Genomic DNA, 19,434 nt, shown 5'->3' on the forward strand with positions numbered 1-19,434 from the left:
TAAAAAAAATTAAAAACATTTTGTCGGTGTGAGTGAGCTGTACGCGTTAGATCTTCTTCGCTCCTTGGGCTAGTTTCTGGATCGAACGAAGGCATTGCTCTCCGACAATATATGTTTTAAAGTAATGACAATGTTTCCGCATTATTGGGTTTAATTCTAATTTTAAATTAGGGTTCTTCAGATCGTCAAATCTTTTCTCTTTCCCTCTCTCTCTCTCTCTCCGATCGGAATCATGCTAAAGATCTGATCTTTATTCTCAGATCCGTCGTTAATTTAAGTACAGAGAGAGAGAAGAAACCTACACAGACTTGTGTTTCCATAGCAAAAACATAAAAAAGGTCAGATTTTGATGGTAGCAAACCTGTAAGTGAATTCTAGAGAGAGACGTTGTGAGGTAGGGAGAGAGAGAGACATGGGTCAAGATGGGTCACCGGCGCATAAGAGACCATCCGGAAGCGGCGGAGGACTTCCGACGACGACTGTAGCGAACGGTGGAGGAAGAGGTGGTGGTGGTCGTGGTGGTTTGTTGCCTCGAGGTAGGCAGATGCAGAAGACGTTTAACAACATCAAGATCACGATTCTATGTGGTTTCGTCACAATCCTCGTCTTACGTGGCACAATCGGTGTTGGTAACCTCGGAAGCTCAAGCGCAGATGCGGTTAACCAGAACATTATTGAGGAGACTAACCGGATTCTTGCTGAGATCCGATCTGATTCGGATCCAACCGACTTGGATGAGCCTCAGGAAGGTGATATGAGTCCCAATGCCACTTATGTTCTAGGTCCTAAGATCACTGATTGGGATAGTCAACGTAAGGTATGGTTGAATCAGAACCCTGAGTTTCCTAGTACTGTCAATGGCAGAGCTCGGATCTTGCTTTTAACTGGTTCTCCTCCCAAGCCTTGTGATAACCCCATTGGTGACCATTATCTTTTGAAATCTGTTAAGAACAAGATTGATTATTGTAGGCTTCATGGCATTGAGATTGTGTACAACATGGCTCATTTGGATAAGGAACTTGCTGGCTACTGGGCTAAGTTGCCCATGATTAGGAGGTTGATGCTCTCTCATCCTGAAGTTGAGTGGATCTGGTGGATGGATAGTGATGCTTTGTTCACTGACATACTCTTTCAGATCCCTTTGGCTAGGTATGAGAAGCATAATCTTGTCATTCACGGTTATCCTGACTTGCTCTTCGATCAGAAGTCTTGGATTGCTTTGAACACTGGTAGTTTTCTGCTGAGGAACTGTCAGTGGTCTTTGGATTTGTTAGATGCTTGGGCGCCTATGGGACCTAAAGGGCCAATTCGTGACGAGGCTGGGAAGGTATTGACGGCTTATCTGAAAGGCAGACCAGCTTTTGAGGCAGATGATCAGTCAGCATTGATCTATCTTCTGCTTTCTCAGAAAGATACATGGATGGAGAAAGTGTTTGTGGAGAATCAATACTATTTACACGGGTTTTGGGAAGGTTTGGTTGATAGATATGAGGAGATGGTAGAGAAGTATCACCCGGGATTGGGTGATGAGAGATGGCCGTTTGTGACACATTTCGTTGGATGTAAACCATGTGGTAGCTATGCTGATTATGCAGTCGAGAGGTGCTTGAAGAGTATGGAGAGGGCCTTCAATTTTGCAGACAATCAAGTGCTCAAGCTGTATGGGTTTGGCCATAGGGGATTGTTGAGCCCCAAGATTAAGAGGATCAGAAATGAGACAGTCACTCCTTTGGAGTTTGTAGACAAGTTTGATATTCGCAGAACACAAGTGGAAACCAAACTACAGAACTAGAGGAAAAGAAAGAGAGGATAGGCTCAGCTCTCATGAAATCGTGGACACGTATAGGTAAAAATATATGACACTCACAAATGCAAAGCAAATTTGTTTGCCTGTACTTGCTATTTTACTATTTCTTCTGCTTTTTTTTTTTCTTTTTTGTTGTTGTTTGCAAGAATACTTTAGCTGCAAATTCTTTTTTTCCATAGATGTTTTTGTGTTTTCTTCAGTCAAATATATGGAGAAATTTCATACTTTTGTTATTGCTCGTGACTGCTATATTCAAGTTTCAGACACTTCAAATTCGTTGGCAAGTACTAACTTCGGAAAAGATGTTTAAAGAATCAATAATATTAGACTGTGTAATCAGGATGACTGTTACATTGTGGTGTCTCTATTGATCGGTACAAGACAGATCATTCTTAAAATACTAATGTCCTTCTTCCTAGCTACTAACTAATCTCTCACGAGTTAGCAGAGACTCAGATATTCCTTAATATTACATGCTACAAAATGGGAATGACCAAAAGTGCTCACCGACTGACCAGTAAGAGACAGAGGCATGAATTTCTTTGGCTAGATCATTTTTTCTGGTGGATTACCAACTTTCTGGCTGCTAGACGTATCCCTGCCATTTGCTGATAATCGTAAGGCTCAAGTGAGAAGAATGCATCAACAAGGGTACCAGAAAGTAGCGCTGACTCAAGCTTTTCAAAATTATCGCTACTGAAATCGAGCTTTTGATTGGTTCCCAGAGGTTCTTCTCTTTGGTATACCTGGGTTCTACATCTTGTATCATCTCCGTTGGATTCTGAGCTTATTCTGTCAGCCAGATAAGAATGGTGACAAAGGTTAGAGACTCCCCGGTGGATAAATTCTCGTATGTAAAAGGTCAGAGAGAGTGTTGAGTACTTACTGCAGTCTGGCTGTGGGATATTTGGCAAAGCCTTCTTTCCTCATAACCGTAGGCCTCCAACCTGAGCCTGTGCTTGAGTCAATCAGTAAGTTATGTGCAGCAGCATCGGATGCGTCCAAAATCTTGCTTAAATCAGGAGGTATGTTGACAACAATATTCATCTTTGGACGACCTTCATGATCCACAAACTTCCGGCTTATTCCAAACCAAATTTTCAAGCTATACCAACAGAGATGTAGAGGGGTGTTGTTGTGAAATAGCTTCATTCTCAGAGTCCCACGATAAGACGGGATAAGACTTGCCCTGATGCTAGAAACAGCCACTTCATTAACGCCCAAAAATGATTCATCTTTGGTATTGGGATCGATTGATTCACCCGGCTGTCTAACAGTTTTCTCTTCGTCCGCAGCATCTGTCTGAGGAGTTCCAATATGTAGTTTACTTATTAGAGTGGTTATATCAGATGGATCTATTTCACAACTAGATGTATCACTTTCTGAGCATTCTGTCAGAAGAGAAATGATGGGATGGTTTTTAACGGTTGTGGCATCAACGGAAGACGAACTCGGATCAGATTTAGGGCTCGAGGAGGAAGAAGTTGGGCTTTCTCTGACTCCATTTGGCAGTGACTTCTCTTTACTTCGTGTTCTCGGACTTTTTCTTGGAGAAAACCAGCTACTGTCTGTAAGAATGTCAGGAACACTGGACTCCTGCAATGCAAACACCAAGTACTTAAACTCATTGATATGACAAATACTTGCAGACCAAGTTCACGGCTTGCAGAGTTGTGTCTTAAAGGAAGATGACAAAACATTTGCAAACAATAGAAAGAAGTCAAATATGTCTCAACCTCTCTAATCTAATCCTTTAAGTTAGAGTTAATCATTATTCAAGAGATAAATGAGAGAAGACAGCAATACCAGAAACAAGACGGTTGCACAGTACTTGACAACTTCAAGATTCATCCGGACATCATCTAAGCTCCTGGTGAATCATATCCATGTCTTAGTCCCATATTGAAACAACTGGTGAATCGTTAAAAGGCTCAGGGGGTATCGTTTACTCTTTTTACCTGTGAGTTTGATCTCCTAGCCCGAAGTATGTAGCAAGCGATGCCATCTACATTATTCAAAAAGAGTTAAAATGTGATACTCTGATGAGTGATGAATCTCCGAAGTTACAAGGAAGCTATGTAGGCTTGGATATATTAATCATTGAGAAGACAAAAAAAAAAGAGAGACCTTCATGTCACCAGCTCTCTTCCCAAACTTCTGAGACAACAACGAAAGCGAATCAATGGTAGCTTTCGGCTCCGGGGGAGAGAGACCAATTTCTGCAAATGCGTTTCTTATTCTTACACAATCAAATCTCTTTATGTTATGTCCCGCCCAAACTCGTCCTACAGAACACCAAAACCAATACTTTGTAGCTTCGTGCATAAGAGATAAGAGAAACAAAAAAAAAAAAAAAAAGAAGCAGAGAGAAACACTTACCGTGGAGAATGTCGTAGACTTCATCAGCGATTTCAGAGAAGGTAGGTGCAGAGAGAACTCCGTCGCGCGTAATACCGCTTCTTCGCTTCGTAAGCGTGGCTATGAGAGAAAGATCGGTGGGTCGAACCAAAGTGGAGTAACTATGAAGCTCCACTAGCTTCATCGGACAAACTAAGATAGCTCCAAACTCCAAAATCGCAAAAGGTATCCCCGGTTTGGTCGGAACCGCCGTCTCAAGATCGAAAAACACTATCTCGCTTCTCTCATCACCGCCCAGAGTCGAAGCCATTGTTTTGAGAACTTTGACTTAATGAGATAATGTAATTGTTGGGTTTTATAACGACGGTTAAAAAAAATCTAAACTTGAGAGACGCAAATGTACACGATGAGGTTTATCTTGCGTGGAGTGATCAACAAATTTGATTCCTTTCTTCTACATTACCATACGAAATCGCTTAAATCTAACCACACTTTGAAGCATTATCTTGAATCTGGGGAACCAATCAAAGCCCTTTTAAATTTCCGGCATCGATTCAGGAAAAATCCAAGCTTTATCGACAGTTACTCTGTTTTGTTTACCATCAAAGCTTCGTCAGCTCAGAAAGGTTCCTCATTTGACGGTAGACAGATCCATGCTATTGTCAGGAAGCTAGGGTTCAATACAGTGATTCAAATTCAAACATCACTAGTTGGTTTTTACTCTGCGGCGGGTGATGTTGATGATGCACGCCAAGTGTTCGACGAAACGCTTGAGAAACAGAGCATTGTCTTATGGACAGCGATGATCTCAGCTTACAATGAGAATGAGAGGTCTGTGGAAGCTATTGAGCTGTTTCGACGGATGGAAGAGGAAAAGATTGAACTTGATGAAGTGATTGTGACTGTGGCTTTATCTGCTTGTGCTGATTTAGGTGCGGTGCAGATGGGAGAACGGATTTATTTGTGCGGTGTTAAAAGAAAACGAAGATTGGGTATGGATTTAACTCTGAGAAACTCACTTCTTAACATGTACGTGAAATCTGGAGAAGTTGAGAAAGCGAGGAAACTGTTTGATGAAACCATGAGAAAAGATGTGACTACGTACACATCTATGATCTTCGGGTATGCTTTAAACGGTCAAGCTCAAGAATCTTTAGAACTTTTCAAGAAAATGAAGACGATTGATCAGAACCAAGACGTTGTAATTACTCCAAATGATGTGACTTACATCGGCGTCTTGATGGCTTGTAGTCACGGTGGATTAGTGGAAGAAGGAAAACGACATTTCAAGAGCATGACTGAGGATTACAATCTCAAACCTAGAGAAGCTCATTTCGGGTGTATGGTAGATTTGTTTTGTCGTTCAGGTCATTTGAAAGATGCTCACGAGTTCATAAATCAGATGCCGATAAAGCCAAACGCTGTGATATATGGAGAACGCTTCTTAGCGCTTGCTGTCTTCACGGAAACGTTGAGCTAGGAGAAGAAGTTCAAAGACGGATCTTTGAGTTAGACCATGATCATGTCGGAGATTATGTTGCGCTGTCGAATATATATGCTTCGAAAGGAATGTGGGATGAGAAATGGAAGATGAGGGATCGTGTTAGGAAGAGAAGAGTGCCTGGTAAAAGCTGGATTGAACTCGGAAGCATTATCACCGAGTTTGTTTCAGGACATAATGACAATGATAAGAAGCTGATGATGATGGGAGAGATTAGTGAGGTTTTGAGGTGTTTAGTTTCTTGTATGACAAGTTTAGATTCTGTAGTTGAGAATTTTAACTCCAATTATTGAAATAAGAAACACATTAAATGAAACAGCCAATAAAAAAAAAAGTGGGGGACCAAATTGATAACTATAAAAAATGGTATAAGTTTTCACTTTTATCAAAGAGGCCCCCAAAAAAAAGGACCAAATTAAGGAATAATAATTTTGAGTTCCGTCTTCGTTGCTTTTACGAGCGGTGCCTTGTCTCTCAACTTCCATGGCTGACATCTTAAATTTTCTCAACCAACAACAAAGTATCTCCTTTTTCTGAATATTTCATCAAACCCTAAAGGTTTTTTCTCTATCCAATTCTTCTTCTTTTCTTCTTCATCTCTATGGATGCGATCCTTTCACCAGCCGTGGAGGCTGAACGAGCCGCCGACTCAACGATCGATACAGTTTCTCGCTTGATCGCCGGCGCTTTCTCCGGCGCTCTTACTGGAGTTTTCGCTATGGGTAAGTTAAAGTTTCCATTTTTATCCTTTTTTTTTTTTGTCTGTGCATTTGATTTTGACTGATCATAGATTTTAGTTTGACTAAGACGAATGATTGTTACTTGTAAATTCTAAGTTCTTCGTTTCTATAGTTTTGGTCAACTCTTGCTAAAATTTTGTGAAAAGGTTACATTTTTTTCTGTCCTGCTGAGGAATTTGGTTGAAATAGCGATGAACAGATTACGGAATGAGCATGTGCATAGAGTCGTTGAATCTAAAGACTTACTCTTTCTTAGTTCTGTCCTCCAAATTCATCGACTTTTAAATTAATGTTCCTCTTATGAACAAGGAGACTCAGTCTTGTTGAGACCATTTAGTCAAAACTCCGGGTATTGATGAACATACGTGTTTTAAATAGCGCTAATGATCTGACCTTCATTCTCAGTTTGTAGACCAATCGTGGGTTTGGGGATTAGGAAAGTGATGTTGCCTCTACGTTTGGAACAAAAAAGTTTCATCTTTATATGATCCCTATAACCCTTTGTTATTTATTTGCTCTTATTGTTTAGTTAAAACCATTCTTGTTCATTAATAATCTCTTGTAGCTGGAGCTTTCACCGGAGCAGTAACTGGTGCGGTAGCAGGCAGAGCTGCCCAGTATGGAGTACTCCGTGGGGCTGCACTTGGCGCTGTTGCAGGAGCTATTCTCTCTGTTGAAGTGTTGGAGGCTTCTCGTGCGTACTGGTATTTAGAGCTATCAGGATCAAGGGGTCCATCATCTATGGTTAGTCTTTAATTCTAACTTCTGAAAAAATCTTACACGTTTGTCAAGTTGGAGAGGGTTTTTGGAGTTTTTCAACTGACTTTATGATCGAGATGGAGAAAGGGTTATGAGAGAAAAGATGTTTGGTGAAACAAATAATGACTTAGTCTTGACATGTTACTTGTGGGCCATCAGAATTATGGGATGACAGGATGGCTTGGTTTGGTCCCTATTAATTGTTTGTTCAATCTAAGCACTCCCTTGTTAATGATGCCATGAGGCAATTTAACAAAGGATTTTTAGCTCGACCCTTGAAGTCCGGGGGACTGTTAAATATGAGTAAGCTGAGCCTTTGGTATTTTGTTTTGGATCCAGGCAGATTTTGTAGAGCAACTCTTTCGAGGAAGACTAGTAGATGAACAACTGATGTCAACAATGATAAATTCACACCACTGGCAGGTTCTTTTCTAGCTCACCTTCTTGTGTATACTTAAAACTGTTCTCTGAAATTCTACTATTGAGAGAACACTAAAAAGCACTGCTGATAGCTACTATATGAACATGGCTGGTGAACAAGTTTTTAAGTATTTGAAGGATGCCTCTTATTATCCAACAACGTCGGCCCATACTTCTTTTAGTGTCTTGAGTCCATATAAGAATAGCTAGATTCTTTACATATCCAAGATCTGTAAATGCCACTTCTTCCTGTTTCACTCGATGTTAGGCAATCTCCTTTAGTTTGAATCGATTGAGATAGACTGATGTAAGCAGTTTTGTCTACTTTCTATAGTTAAGAATTTCCGATGTAAGTTATGAAGAGCGGGATGATGTTAATGGTGAAATGGAAGCTAGAGGCTTATCGGGTGACTCTTTAAGGAAACTACCATGCTATATCATGTCAAGCGAAATGGTCAGGAGGCAGGTCACTCACTGCACAATTTGTCTGCAGGTTTCGTCTGCTTCTATTGCTTTTACATGAATTGTTGCACTTCTTAGCATGGCCCTTTGTCCATCTTACACCTTTGCATTTACAGGACATCAAAACAGGGGAAATCACACGAAGCTTACCGAGATGTGATCATATATTTCATCTGGTTTGTGTTGATAAATGGCTCATCAGACACGGCTCGTGCCCCATTTGCAGACAGGCCGTTAAAGGTTAAAGCACCATTGTCTCCGAGCTGTGTACATAGCAAAAACACATTATCCTTATATGTTGTTGTAAGTCTTAAAATCCTTTAATATTGTTTCCCATTTCATATAGAGGTTCATCCATAGGTTTTTCTACTTTTGAATGTATACTACTTTAGACGTGAGTAAGAACACTTACAGAGTGTATTGGAAAGAATATAGAACTTGTCAAGTCATGAAATAGTACATTTAAGTTAATTCTAATATTCGTTGCATGTCTATTGAGAAACTCTGAAATCCTTCACAAGATCTAGTAAAGGCACAAGAAGAGCCCTAGAGACTCTATTTCATCTTTTAATCTTTACAGCTTTGGAACAGTGTCGCTTGGGAACAGGGCTCTATTGACCTTGCTCTCACACAGTAAGGTTCATGGACAGTCCCGTTCTCAGTCTTGTTCAATACCCATGGCGTCAACCCTCCAAGGCCATGAGCCACGTCCATGAGTGAGGACCATGAGCTTGTGACCACCAGCACACCAGTACAACTCAGAAGGTATATCTCAGCCCATGCTCTCTTATACTCCATGTTCCTCGAGGTTTTTTGGTAGTCCTTGTGACTCAGCTTCTGAACGCTGATGATCTCTCCCATCACTGTTGGGTTTTCCCAATATATGTCCCTGATACTCTCAAAATACCCTGGAGAAGAAGATGAGACAAACACTGCCTTTGATTTTTGGTTTAGAACTTGGCTTGAAGGGAGATGTCTCTGTTTGTCAACTTCAGGAAGCAGCTTATATCTAGTTCCACAAGCTAGAATCTGATCTACCAAATACTGGAACTGATCATTTCCAGACTCAGAGACCCCAATATAGATTCCTATTCTTTGATCAGCTCTAGCAAGATATGTGCCATAGTATCGTGTAATGAGACCCCAGACAACATTAGTTGGGTGAAAGAGATACTGACCCAAGAAGTAAAACGCCGTTTCTTTTTCCGGGAAGAGCTTTTCAAGTTCCCGCTTGAATGACGAGATTGAGAAGAGAGATGGGAGAAAGAAACTATCTGCTTTCATGATCAGCCATGGGGGTTCGTCCAACAAAACTTGGCTTTCCTCGCAAAAGAAAAGCTTTTGTTGGTCACTGGAATCAACATGGCGATATGCAAGCAGAGACTGTTCATTGAACCGGCTCTTGAGTGGAAACTCTAAGGGAAGAAACCAAGAAGTGTTTGGAAATGGCTCGCAGAAAAGATCAGCCATGTCAACTCCTGGTTCGACAAGTAAAACCCGATTTGTTAAGAGAGCATAAAGGAAAGCTGAAGCTAGACTCAGCATCCTATTCCCAAGTTCACCATTAGAGTTCAACCATATCGCATATCTACAAACAGAGTCTCCACCATCAGACTGATCGCCCGAGTTGAGTTTATCCAGAGTTAAGTTATAGGATCTAGTGAACGGTCCACACCGTCTATGAAGATCTTCGTATCTTTGTAATCTATAATCCAGGTAAGAGGATTGCTTAAAAGGCGATTCCTTTCGATATAAACTAGCTTCATACCTACTCAAGCATGATTCTTTATCAAAACTAGACGCAACAAGATTAATGTCGCCGAGCTGCTCCTTCTTTTCGCTTAATCCATCATCTGAATCGATGCCTGAAAATCAGAAAACCACCAATGAGTGTAACTAATGCAACAGTACATGGAATAAAAAGTAGAATCTTTTGAAGACAACATGTCAACAACTAACATTGTAGCTAAAACATAGCAAAAGGAAACACACATGCATCTAATTTATATATGGTTCTTAAACTACACATACCACCAATTTTGCTTGCTTTATACCTTTTTCATGGAAATGTCTAGAAATCGTTTGAACTTTATTGAAGCATAAAAATGACTATCCTAATTTGACAAAACTAACCATTTTGGAGAAATAAGAAAAAAATAGTAACTTTTCTGATGGGGACTTTTGAGCTGATCCACTTTAAAATAAAGAGAGGAAAAATCAAATATTTTACCAGGGTGCAATCTGATCTGAAGAAGCCTAGAAGCTGCGTCAGCCTCCACAACACCATCTGAAGGAGGGTCTTTGAGTACCACCGACAGAGAAAACATAACCGAAGCAACCATAAGAACTGCAAGAAGTAGACCCATCGATTTCATCGAGCTCAAACCTGGTTTCGTCGCATTCATTTCGCTAGACCCGGTTCGAGTATCCGAGTTGGATAACGGGTCACCCGCATCCGGGTTCTTCTTGCCCCGCTTCATCGTAAGTTGTGATTGAGAAGACCGGGTCGGATCATAAAAGGAGAACTCGGGTATTGAAGAAAGAGAGTTTGGTGAGTGAAGAAGTTAGTGTAAGGGAGATGAAGTCATCATGTGATGTTGTTTGAGAGAAACAGAGTGAGTACGTGGCTCAGACAACGACAACGACACCTTTTTTTGGTCGAAACATTTTTACCGTTTTAACTTTGTGCTATTTAAAAAAAAAAATTTACATAATCCGTTTCATAGTTAGTGTTTTTATTGTAGAATTATGTTCTTGATTCATATATGTGTCATGCAGATTTTTTTCAATCAAAATCCTACATTTGTTCCTATTACTTTAGTAGTTTAGTTAGGCAGAAACACAAAATTTTATGAAGTATTTGCTTCGACATTTTTGGATGAAAAATAAAAAGTAAACTTTGTTTACTAGAGAGTGAAGGCCGCCCTGAAACTGAAGGTATAGATGTACGTCCATAATGCATGCTGCTCCACATGTAAACAAGCTCGGGAACAATCCATATGAAAGATCTCACACAAGAGTCAGTACCATAGCCTCAAACTTATCGTTATCATCTTTTTAACTTTGTATAATTATTCGATTTCAATTTATACAGAAATCCATTTATTTCAAGAGTGTCATCTTCACTAATCCATTGATTTTATACTCAAATAACAATTACCAAGATATTATTTTCTAAATAAGAGAAAACTCATTTTGTTACATATGCTAGTCGAGGAGTGATTGGGAAATGGACTATTAAGACTGTGATTTTTCTTAATTAATGTGATCTTAATTCATTATTAACAGTTTTTTTCGATAATGTTCATCTATATCAATTTTATGTTAGTGAAGTTACTATTTTTATAAATCACAATATCACCTAAAATTCTAAAAACACACAAAAAACAAAAATAGTTGTGTGACTGAAGGAACGAATACGATTGTGGATTTTTAACTAAAAATCAATTGACTTATGTCATTGACTCACATTGTATAAATATTGAGTCGTTAATTATATCTCCATTTCTAGTTCAAAATATCCTAACAGTCGAGTGGCTATTACAATCTCATTTAATATATCACTGACGACAGAGGATGAAAAAGGAAACCTAAAATCTCATGCATTAATAATACTGAAGCGTAATAAGTTATCGCTGTTCCACCTTACGCGTTTGGACATGATCCTTCCTGCTTCTGCTTTTAATTAAATTCCCCTTTTCAGATTTTTGTTTTCTTTGTTAAATGAAAATATCAAGAAACTATATATTTATCGTTGTAAATGTTATGGTCCTGTGTGAGAAATTTCAACATCATTTTAAAAACTTAACAAAACGAATTCAAATTATTTATATATATATATATATAAGCACGTGGAAATAGGGGAAAACATGGATGGATTTACAAACCTGACATATAATTGTTTGAGTGTTTATCATCTTTAAGACTCCGATAGATCAATCACGCGGCGTTGAATGGGAATACAAAAATGAATATATATATTTTTAACCAAAAGAAGATATTTCTAACGATTTAAATGTTGTTTCAATTATGTCGAATTCAAATTTAGGTACTTGATTATGTTGTAGCTAGCTAGTAGATATAGATGACATTAGGAAATTTGGTTAATCGATCAACTCAGTTTGAATTTTTGGGTTAAAACTTGATTTGGTTCATAAGTGTTAAATTTGGTCTTTTAGTGTGATGTTCTCCATTCGGAATGTAATCAAATTTTATAACAAACAAAAGTTCGATTATGTAAAATAAGGACATATTGAAACCAACCGGTTTGGAATCGAACCAAAACTGGTTACCGAATCAAATCCAAATCCCTACCGATTAATTTTCGAGGAGAAACTAAAATCAAACCAAATTTTACATAACTTATGTAGGGTTCGGTTCAACGACTTCGGGTCGGAAATATTGCCTAGATCACCTACATAGTGGAATTGTAGCGCTATACAAGTTCATATTATCATCAAATATCATTATTAGGCTAGAGAGGTTTTCCTATCAACCAACAACATTTTGGACCTCAGCTTCTATGGTCTATTTGGAAAAGAGCAGGTGTAAATAAATCTTCTCCCTATCTCTATAAGTATCATCGACGTCTATATATATATAGTAGCAATTAAAGTTGTTGTAGATGCTAATGTAAAAGTTGTATATATAACACATATAGTTGAGTCACTCGCAAAGATAAGTTGCATATATACAACAACAACGACAACAACAACAACAAATTACAAGTTTAACACATCACAAGATATGAAGATAAGACAATTTTTTCAAAAGAAACAAAAAAAAAAAAAAAAAAAAAATCGACGACAGGGACGCGATTGAGCTAGAATGATTCCATTATCTAAAAACCACTTAAACGTGAAATTTCTTGGCAAATAGAAATGCGCGTTTTCTTGAACGCGGATTCAAGAGCTATATTACACACAGTAGCAGAGAGACTAGAGTGTGATTTTCTGTGTGTGTGACCACTGACCACACCATCCCAAGAGGTCCCCATGAAGTGAAACCGTTGCAGGGCCCATCATGAGATATCAAATATACAATAATTATATTGAAACACCCTATGAATTATATAGATTTAGTTATTACGTTATTACGTAAAATTCTAATATTTAACATGTCTTTTGGAAAACGTATTAATTTTATTACCCTAAAGTCAATGTCATATTATAGATTATAATATAAAAAAACAAAAATAAGTTTTGAAAATATTTCAAGTTCTTTAATTTTTTAAACAATTTAATTAATATTTAATGTTTTCTTCCGACTTTTCCGATGAGTTTGAGAGCTCTTCTTTTAGTTTTAGTTTTCTAACTTGTGTTCTCTGCGTATCGGTTTAAACTTTCGAACTTGTGTTCTTGGGTTCTAACTTCTAAGATACATCCAAAAAAATTTTGTGTGCAAACAATTTGTAAACTATTCCATGATAATTTTAATTTTTACTATAACCATTTCTTTCAAAGTGTGAATTGCAAAAAAAAAAAAAAAAAAACTTTTGAGAAAGACATGTTCACATTATTTAGTCAAAAAGATACGGCGTATTAGGCGTAATGAAATGATGCTGATATAAATTAAAAAAAAAACCTTTCTGCTTAAATTGTTATACTAATTGTCTCACTGATAATGTTAGTGAGGAAGATGTATAACAAATAACATTTGGAGCCCATCAAATTTGCAGATAACAATTCTGAAAAGATAGATTCTCTATGGGAGGATGTCTCACTGTCCATATATTTTCTTTTATAGAGTCATGAAAATAATAAATCGGAATATCCAAAAACCGTGGATTGGGTGGGTGGGTTAATTATGGGACGAGTTGGGAAAACTGATACGGTACCACACAACCTTAATATGTTTTGTAGCTTTCGTAAAAGAGCAATTCACCACTTTCAGTAACATTATTGGTTTTTTGTCTAAAGGAAAGAGAGGAGGAATCATTTGAAAATCAACATAATAAATCAGAATAAAATCATAGTCATAGATAATATCAACGTGTGTATTGGAAAAATATGAAAACTACGAGACCACGAGCTACGTACGTCAATATATAATATATACCAAAACCAAAGCGAAAAGATATTCACAAATGAAGACTCGACACGAGGACAGTGTTATTTGACAGTGAATGGACCATTTTCCCTTTTCAAATATTTTTTTTTTCTGCTTTATGCATCAAAACAGGAATCATTTTTCAGGTAAATTCGTAAATGTGAATGTAATAAATTTATTTGTTAGGAAAAAAAAAAAAAACAAGATATTAAACTTTAATACTTATATAGTTCCGCGTAACCCCACAAAGAAAGGTTAATATTATGCTGTTTTTCAATCATTTATTATTTGTTACTATTTAAGGTCCTACTTATACTTGCACATAATTGCAGATTTCACACTTACCAAAGTACGTACACTTTCTTCGTTATTCACCAACGTGTATCATATAACGTTCACCTTTTCAACAGTCGTTACCTCCAAATCGTGTGCTTAAGCAATTAAAATACCATACAAAAAGAGAAAGCGAAATGTAATATAAGTTGTTTAGGGCTGTTGTTTCTCAGGACATCAATGTGAACTGGTCTGTCTATTGAGGTGTATATTTCTCATCACAACAAACAAACAAGTAGTAGTATCTAGAATTCTAGATCAACCACAATTGACACATGTGGTGTTTATTATAAAAACTAAACACACACGCTCTTGGGTCATGATAAGGATCATGACGAGAACAGATTTGATCTATACACCGGAGTACTATAAATTTTGGTATGCGGTTTATTAATTATTTGACCAAAGCATTTGTCATACTTAGGTTGTTTGAGCTTCTTGAGGTTGCTATAGATGTCAAACGATTCGTTTAATCTAAAGTATATATATATGGTGCTAAACGTTTTGTGTAAACTAAATTAGACGTGCTGTAAGATGGATTATCCAAGCGTAAGTAACAATTCTAGCTAAGTAAACAATATATATATATATATATATATTAGTCTTTGACTCTTTGTGGTCAATCAAAAGCTTCAAATATATATTACTAGCTTATAATTCCTAAAACAGTGAGAAAGTTGTAGGACGAGAAGGACACAAATTAAACCCACAGTATCATTCAAATAAATAAAAGTACTTTATTCAGTAAATACTTGAAGTCGATATAATAATCAAAACAATACTATATAAACAACTATTGCTCTGATGTTCACATAACAGGAAAAATTGTTAATATGTTTATAATTATTGTTCGAATACAGAGATTAAAAAAAAAAGGAATGATCATTAGTATCATGTGATGTGAATACGCTATATATGTGTGACTTAACCTCTTGGAATATGCATATTGCATATTCAGAATAACAACAAAAAACGTACAAATTAAAGAAGAATCAAGAAATGAAAAAGGAAATATCACCATCAAGATGTCCACATACATAAGAATCCAACGGTTGAAATAATTTATCAAGAATAAAAATAAAAATAAAAATATGGAAGGGACTATATATATATACACCCATAATTCCACACTCTTGGAAAAGACCATTCTACTTCTAAATAAGTGAGAGAGAGTGAGAGAGAGCCTCACATAAATAAAAGTCTCCTAATCTGAAGAGTATATAAAAATCATTACTAACAACAATTCACTTATCTTTAGACGACTCATCAAATCTGATTGAGTAAAAGGAAGAAGAAGAAGACTCAAATCGACCGGAGAAGTGATACGTGTGGTTCACGAGAGAGAGAAAACAAACAAAAACAATGGGGAGGACGACGTGGTTAGACGTTGACGGGATGAGGAAAGGAGAGTGGACGGGGGAGGAAGACCGGAAGCTTGTGGCTTACATCAACGAACATGGTCTCGGCGAGTGGGGTTCAATGCCTAAAAGAGCCGGTATGCATCTATACTTACACCATGCTACATATACATTGTGTACGGTCGTCTCTATATATACTATGCTACTTAAATACATTGTGTACGTACGGTCAGTGTTTGTTTCTCTTTGGAAGTTAGGGGCTTTGAAATAGTTAGGATGATCTTTGTAAGATTCCCAGTTTCTGTCGGACTTGGACCGTAGATTTTGTTTTGAGTATGTTTTATCTTTTTGGTTGGTTCTAATTTTCTCGATTTTTATATATATGCACAATAATCTTTTTTTTTTAATGCACAATAATTTATCTTCTGAAGAGATTTATTACAGAAAACCATATATCGTTTTTGTGAACATTTATATTATATACATATGTATTATTTCCGGGGAGTAAATTAAAGAGTACATGAAATCTACAGAAAATAGTTTTTGCAATCATAATCTTATTAATTACGAGCCTTTGATTGTTAAATTTGTGTATGCATTACAAAATAATGTCCTAGATTATTTTTATCCGACTATTATATTTCATAAATTTGTAGAACCTTCTATAGATCAGATTCGACAGAGTGGAAAATGGAAATGATGATATTATATCTAAACGCAATCTGTGAAACGGAAACCCATGAGAGCCAAGTGTTTTCCCTTGTTCCTATTTCTTCTGATTATTTATATATATTATCTTTTACAAGTGTGTAAAATCTCTTAAATTATGATCCTTTTTGAGCCAGTATCAGATAATTTATTTCATTGTGTGCTTACTCCTCTCTTTTTTTTTTTTTTTTAATTTTATGGAAAAGAAGGTTCAATTTTTTTGTTTTTGTAACTTCTCTGTTTGCTACCATGTTAGAGTTAATAATATCTGATAAAATTTTTTATTTTAAATGCATTATATAAAAAAATAGGTCTGCAAAGATGTGGAAAGAGTTGTAGGTTAAGATGGCTGAATTATTTGAGGCCAGGGATTAAAAGAGGCAAGTTTACTCCTCAGGAGGAAGAAGAAATCATTAAATACCATGCTCTTCTTGGTAACAGGTAAAATTATTATTGTGATTAAATGCTACCAACCCAATCCCCCTAAATCAATACTAGTAGTAATTAACTTGTGTTAGTATTTTAGTAATATGGTCTTCTTCTTTTTTATTTTTTTTAAATTACAAGATGGGCAGCGATAGCTAAGCAAATGCCGAACAGAACAGACAATGACATAAAGAACCATTGGAACTCATGTCTTAAAAAAAGACTTGCTAAAAGTGGGATCGATCCGATGACCCATCAGCCAAAAAGCCCCACGGTCGATGTCACCTCCTCCTCAACGACGTCGTCTCCTATACCGAGCCCTTGTTCTTCTTCTTTTTCCTCCTCTTCTTCCTCTACTACTGGCTCAGCACGTCTTCTTAACAAGCTCGCTACTGGAATCTCCTCGAGAAGACACGGACTCGAGAGGATGAAGACTGTGATATTGTCTGAACAACCAAGAGAAGCCGAGATTGAAGAAGAAGAGAAGATGGTGATACGCATGGGAGAGGATGAAATGATTGCTTGTTTCATGGAGACTGATGAAAAGCTGAATATGCGTGAACTGCCTTGTGATCATGTCTCTGCTGCTCTTACTACGACGTCGTCGCCTTGCTTCATGGCTTTTGATGACTACTCATCAACAATTGATCAATACACTCTGTACGAGTCTGATTTCTACGATGAGACTCAACAGCTTGACCTGTTCCTCCTTTGAATCACATATTTTGTCTGATTAATACCTTTCTTCAGTGTGACGAGAGAGAGACAGAGACAGTGGAGATGTCTGAAAAAAAGCAACTGCCTTTAGTACTTTAAATGACATGCATAGTCAATGTTTTTTTAAAGCTTTAATTTTGACTGTTGTAACTTACTTTGATCTGAGATTCCTGTTCTCTCGAACACATGCCTATGAGCCTATTTTAACTTTTTTTCCACCTATGAGCCTAAATATGTGAGGGTTTCATGCCATTTTGGTGAAACAAAGCCTATCGAATACTATGTTCCTATAGGCTTTGTCGTACGTAATGGTAATGATTCTGGCATGTTTCCTTTAGTTTCTTAAAATCATTTTGTGTTTTATAAAAAGTTTCAGATATCAAACCAATCTAAGTAGAACATAAAAAAACCAGACATCTATAGAAGAAACCTTTTAAATAACTAAGTAATGAGAGAATGTTATTTAGCCATTCACACCTTTTGCTTTCGTTTTCGTTCAGTAAATTATTATACTAATAAATTAGTTTGTAATATTCTTCAGGCAACTTGGATTCTTATATACTATACCGGATTTGAATCCATAATGCATATGGATATGCACAAATAATTAAAGTTCTAATACTACAATTTTGTTTTGTTAAGTTTAAATCCGTATGCGAGAACATGACAATGGTGATATAACAATGTTCTAATTAGTATCAACAATGTCAACTAAGCTTTGTTACTTACTTTATTAAAGGACGGATCCAATATAGATTCCCAAATGATAATCCAGATATCAAGATTTGTTTGTCACATGAGCAATCATAACAAAAGTGTTTTACTCCGTTGACAGCTATGCACAAAATCAAATTATACGTGGTTTACACATGGGACACGCGCGTGTTTCAGTTATTGATCGTAAAATAGGGTGTATTCAACTTGACATTTTAAATGATTTGTATGAAATTTACAAATTCTATGTTATTCAATCATGGATTTTAAAAAGTCTATTAAAATTCACTGTTATTGAACTGATGATTTAAAAATCTACTTTAAAATCCATTAAAATCCTTTGTTATTGAATTGATGATTTAAAAATCTACTTTAAAATCCACTGTTATTCAAAACAGTTTTGTAGATTAGGATTTTAATAATTTTTAGGATTCTGGAGGATTTGTTTAGTTCAAAATACAGAAATCCAAATTTCATGGTTTTAGGTGGGATTTGAAATTTTTTTACAGAAAATCATATGAACTTCCTTAAAATCTATCAAAATTCTAAATTTCTTAAATCCCATCAAATTCTCCCAAATCACGGTTTGAATACACCTCATAATGTTTCTTCTGGTTCCTATTTGTGGCAATTTTTTTGCACGGTTTGTTGTGCCAATTAGAATTAGATTTAATAACAATAATTTCAAGTACAAACAGTTTTTGTCACGCGCTCATTTACGGAATACTCCCTCTGTATCATAATACTTGATGTTCTAGAATTTTTACATGAATTAAGAAAAATATTTAATGTTTAGCAATAAATGTATTCTTCATTTATAATAACATATTTTTATAATTATTAACTAATAGTATTTCATCAAATTTTTAAATTCTCATTTAATGATTTTTGAAATTTGTAATTTCTTAGTATTAATTGATAAAAGTATACAGAAAATCATCCTTTGTGATACAAGAAAAAATTCTAGAAAATCAAGTATTCTGATACAGAGGGAGTATTTCCTAAGGCATGTGCAAAATTTATTGTCGCTGGTCCATTCTTAGTTTGGACTTTTTTCATTATAAGGATTACAGTTTTTCGTAC

The 19,434-nt window shown here is 36.4% G+C and overlaps 5 protein-coding genes and 1 pseudogene across 7 annotated transcripts; 4 read left to right on the forward strand and 2 right to left on the reverse strand.

The window, feature by feature from the left end:
• The first annotated feature begins 31 nt into the window (after positions 1 to 31).
• Positions 32 to 2,040, forward strand: LOC104713076 (putative xyloglucan 6-xylosyltransferase 5). The gene has a single exon (XM_010430119.3). It carries the CDS (start codon positions 413 to 415, stop codon positions 1,790 to 1,792), a length of 1,380 nt encoding a protein of 459 aa, XP_010428421.2. The 5' UTR covers positions 32 to 412; the 3' UTR covers positions 1,793 to 2,040.
• Positions 2,041 to 2,110: 70 nt separating this feature from the next.
• On the reverse strand, positions 2,111 to 4,489 carry LOC104713077 (protein NEN3-like). The gene is made up of 6 exons (XM_010430121.3): positions 4,187 to 4,489; positions 3,935 to 4,092; positions 3,766 to 3,812; positions 3,614 to 3,677; positions 2,694 to 3,403; positions 2,111 to 2,599 (listed from the first exon to the last, which is right to left on the reverse strand). The coding sequence occupies exons 1-6, from the start codon at positions 4,473 to 4,475 to the stop codon at positions 2,359 to 2,361; spliced, it is 1,509 nt and encodes a 502-aa protein (XP_010428423.1). The 5' UTR covers positions 4,476 to 4,489; the 3' UTR covers positions 2,111 to 2,358.
• A 73-nt stretch (positions 4,490 to 4,562) lies between these two features.
• LOC104715839 (putative pentatricopeptide repeat-containing protein At1g74400 pseudogene) lies at positions 4,563 to 6,001 on the forward strand (annotated as a pseudogene).
• Positions 6,002 to 6,050: 49 nt separating this feature from the next.
• LOC104713079 (NEP1-interacting protein-like 2) lies at positions 6,051 to 9,842 on the forward strand. Of its 3 annotated transcripts, none has more exons than XR_015565035.1 (6): positions 6,051 to 6,388; positions 6,972 to 7,150; positions 7,505 to 7,588; positions 7,920 to 8,078; positions 8,164 to 8,350; positions 8,628 to 9,842. XR_015565035.1 is itself a non-coding variant. In XM_010430124.2 (5 exons), exons 1-5 carry the CDS (start codon positions 6,268 to 6,270, stop codon positions 8,290 to 8,292), a joined length of 672 nt encoding a protein of 223 aa, XP_010428426.2. In that variant the 5' UTR covers positions 6,051 to 6,267; the 3' UTR covers positions 8,293 to 8,524. The 3 variants fall into 3 exon arrangements, 1 of the variants encoding a protein (XP_010428426.2); XR_015565036.1 differs by having other exon boundaries at positions 8,639 to 9,842; XM_010430124.2 differs by lacking the exon at positions 8,628 to 9,842 and having other exon boundaries at positions 8,164 to 8,524.
• On the reverse strand, positions 8,447 to 10,830 carry LOC104713078 (fucosyltransferase 3-like). Its single transcript, XM_010430122.3, has 2 exons — positions 10,278 to 10,830; positions 8,447 to 9,912 (listed from the first exon to the last, which is right to left on the reverse strand). Exons 1-2 carry the CDS (start codon positions 10,525 to 10,527, stop codon positions 8,615 to 8,617), a joined length of 1,548 nt encoding a protein of 515 aa, XP_010428424.1. The 5' UTR covers positions 10,528 to 10,830; the 3' UTR covers positions 8,447 to 8,614.
• A 4,662-nt stretch (positions 10,831 to 15,492) lies between these two features.
• On the forward strand, positions 15,493 to 17,857 carry LOC104713080 (transcription factor MYB34-like). Its single transcript, XM_010430125.2, has 3 exons — positions 15,493 to 15,923; positions 16,806 to 16,935; positions 17,062 to 17,857. The coding sequence occupies exons 1-3, from the start codon at positions 15,791 to 15,793 to the stop codon at positions 17,633 to 17,635; spliced, it is 837 nt and encodes a 278-aa protein (XP_010428427.2). The 5' UTR covers positions 15,493 to 15,790; the 3' UTR covers positions 17,636 to 17,857.
• The last annotated feature ends 1,577 nt before the right edge of the window (positions 17,858 to 19,434 follow it).

This window comes from Camelina sativa, chromosome 9, assembly GCF_030686135.1.
Source record: "Camelina sativa cultivar CO46 ecotype springtype chromosome 9, ASM3068613v1".
NCBI lineage: Eukaryota > Viridiplantae > Streptophyta > Magnoliopsida > Brassicales > Brassicaceae > Camelina > Camelina sativa.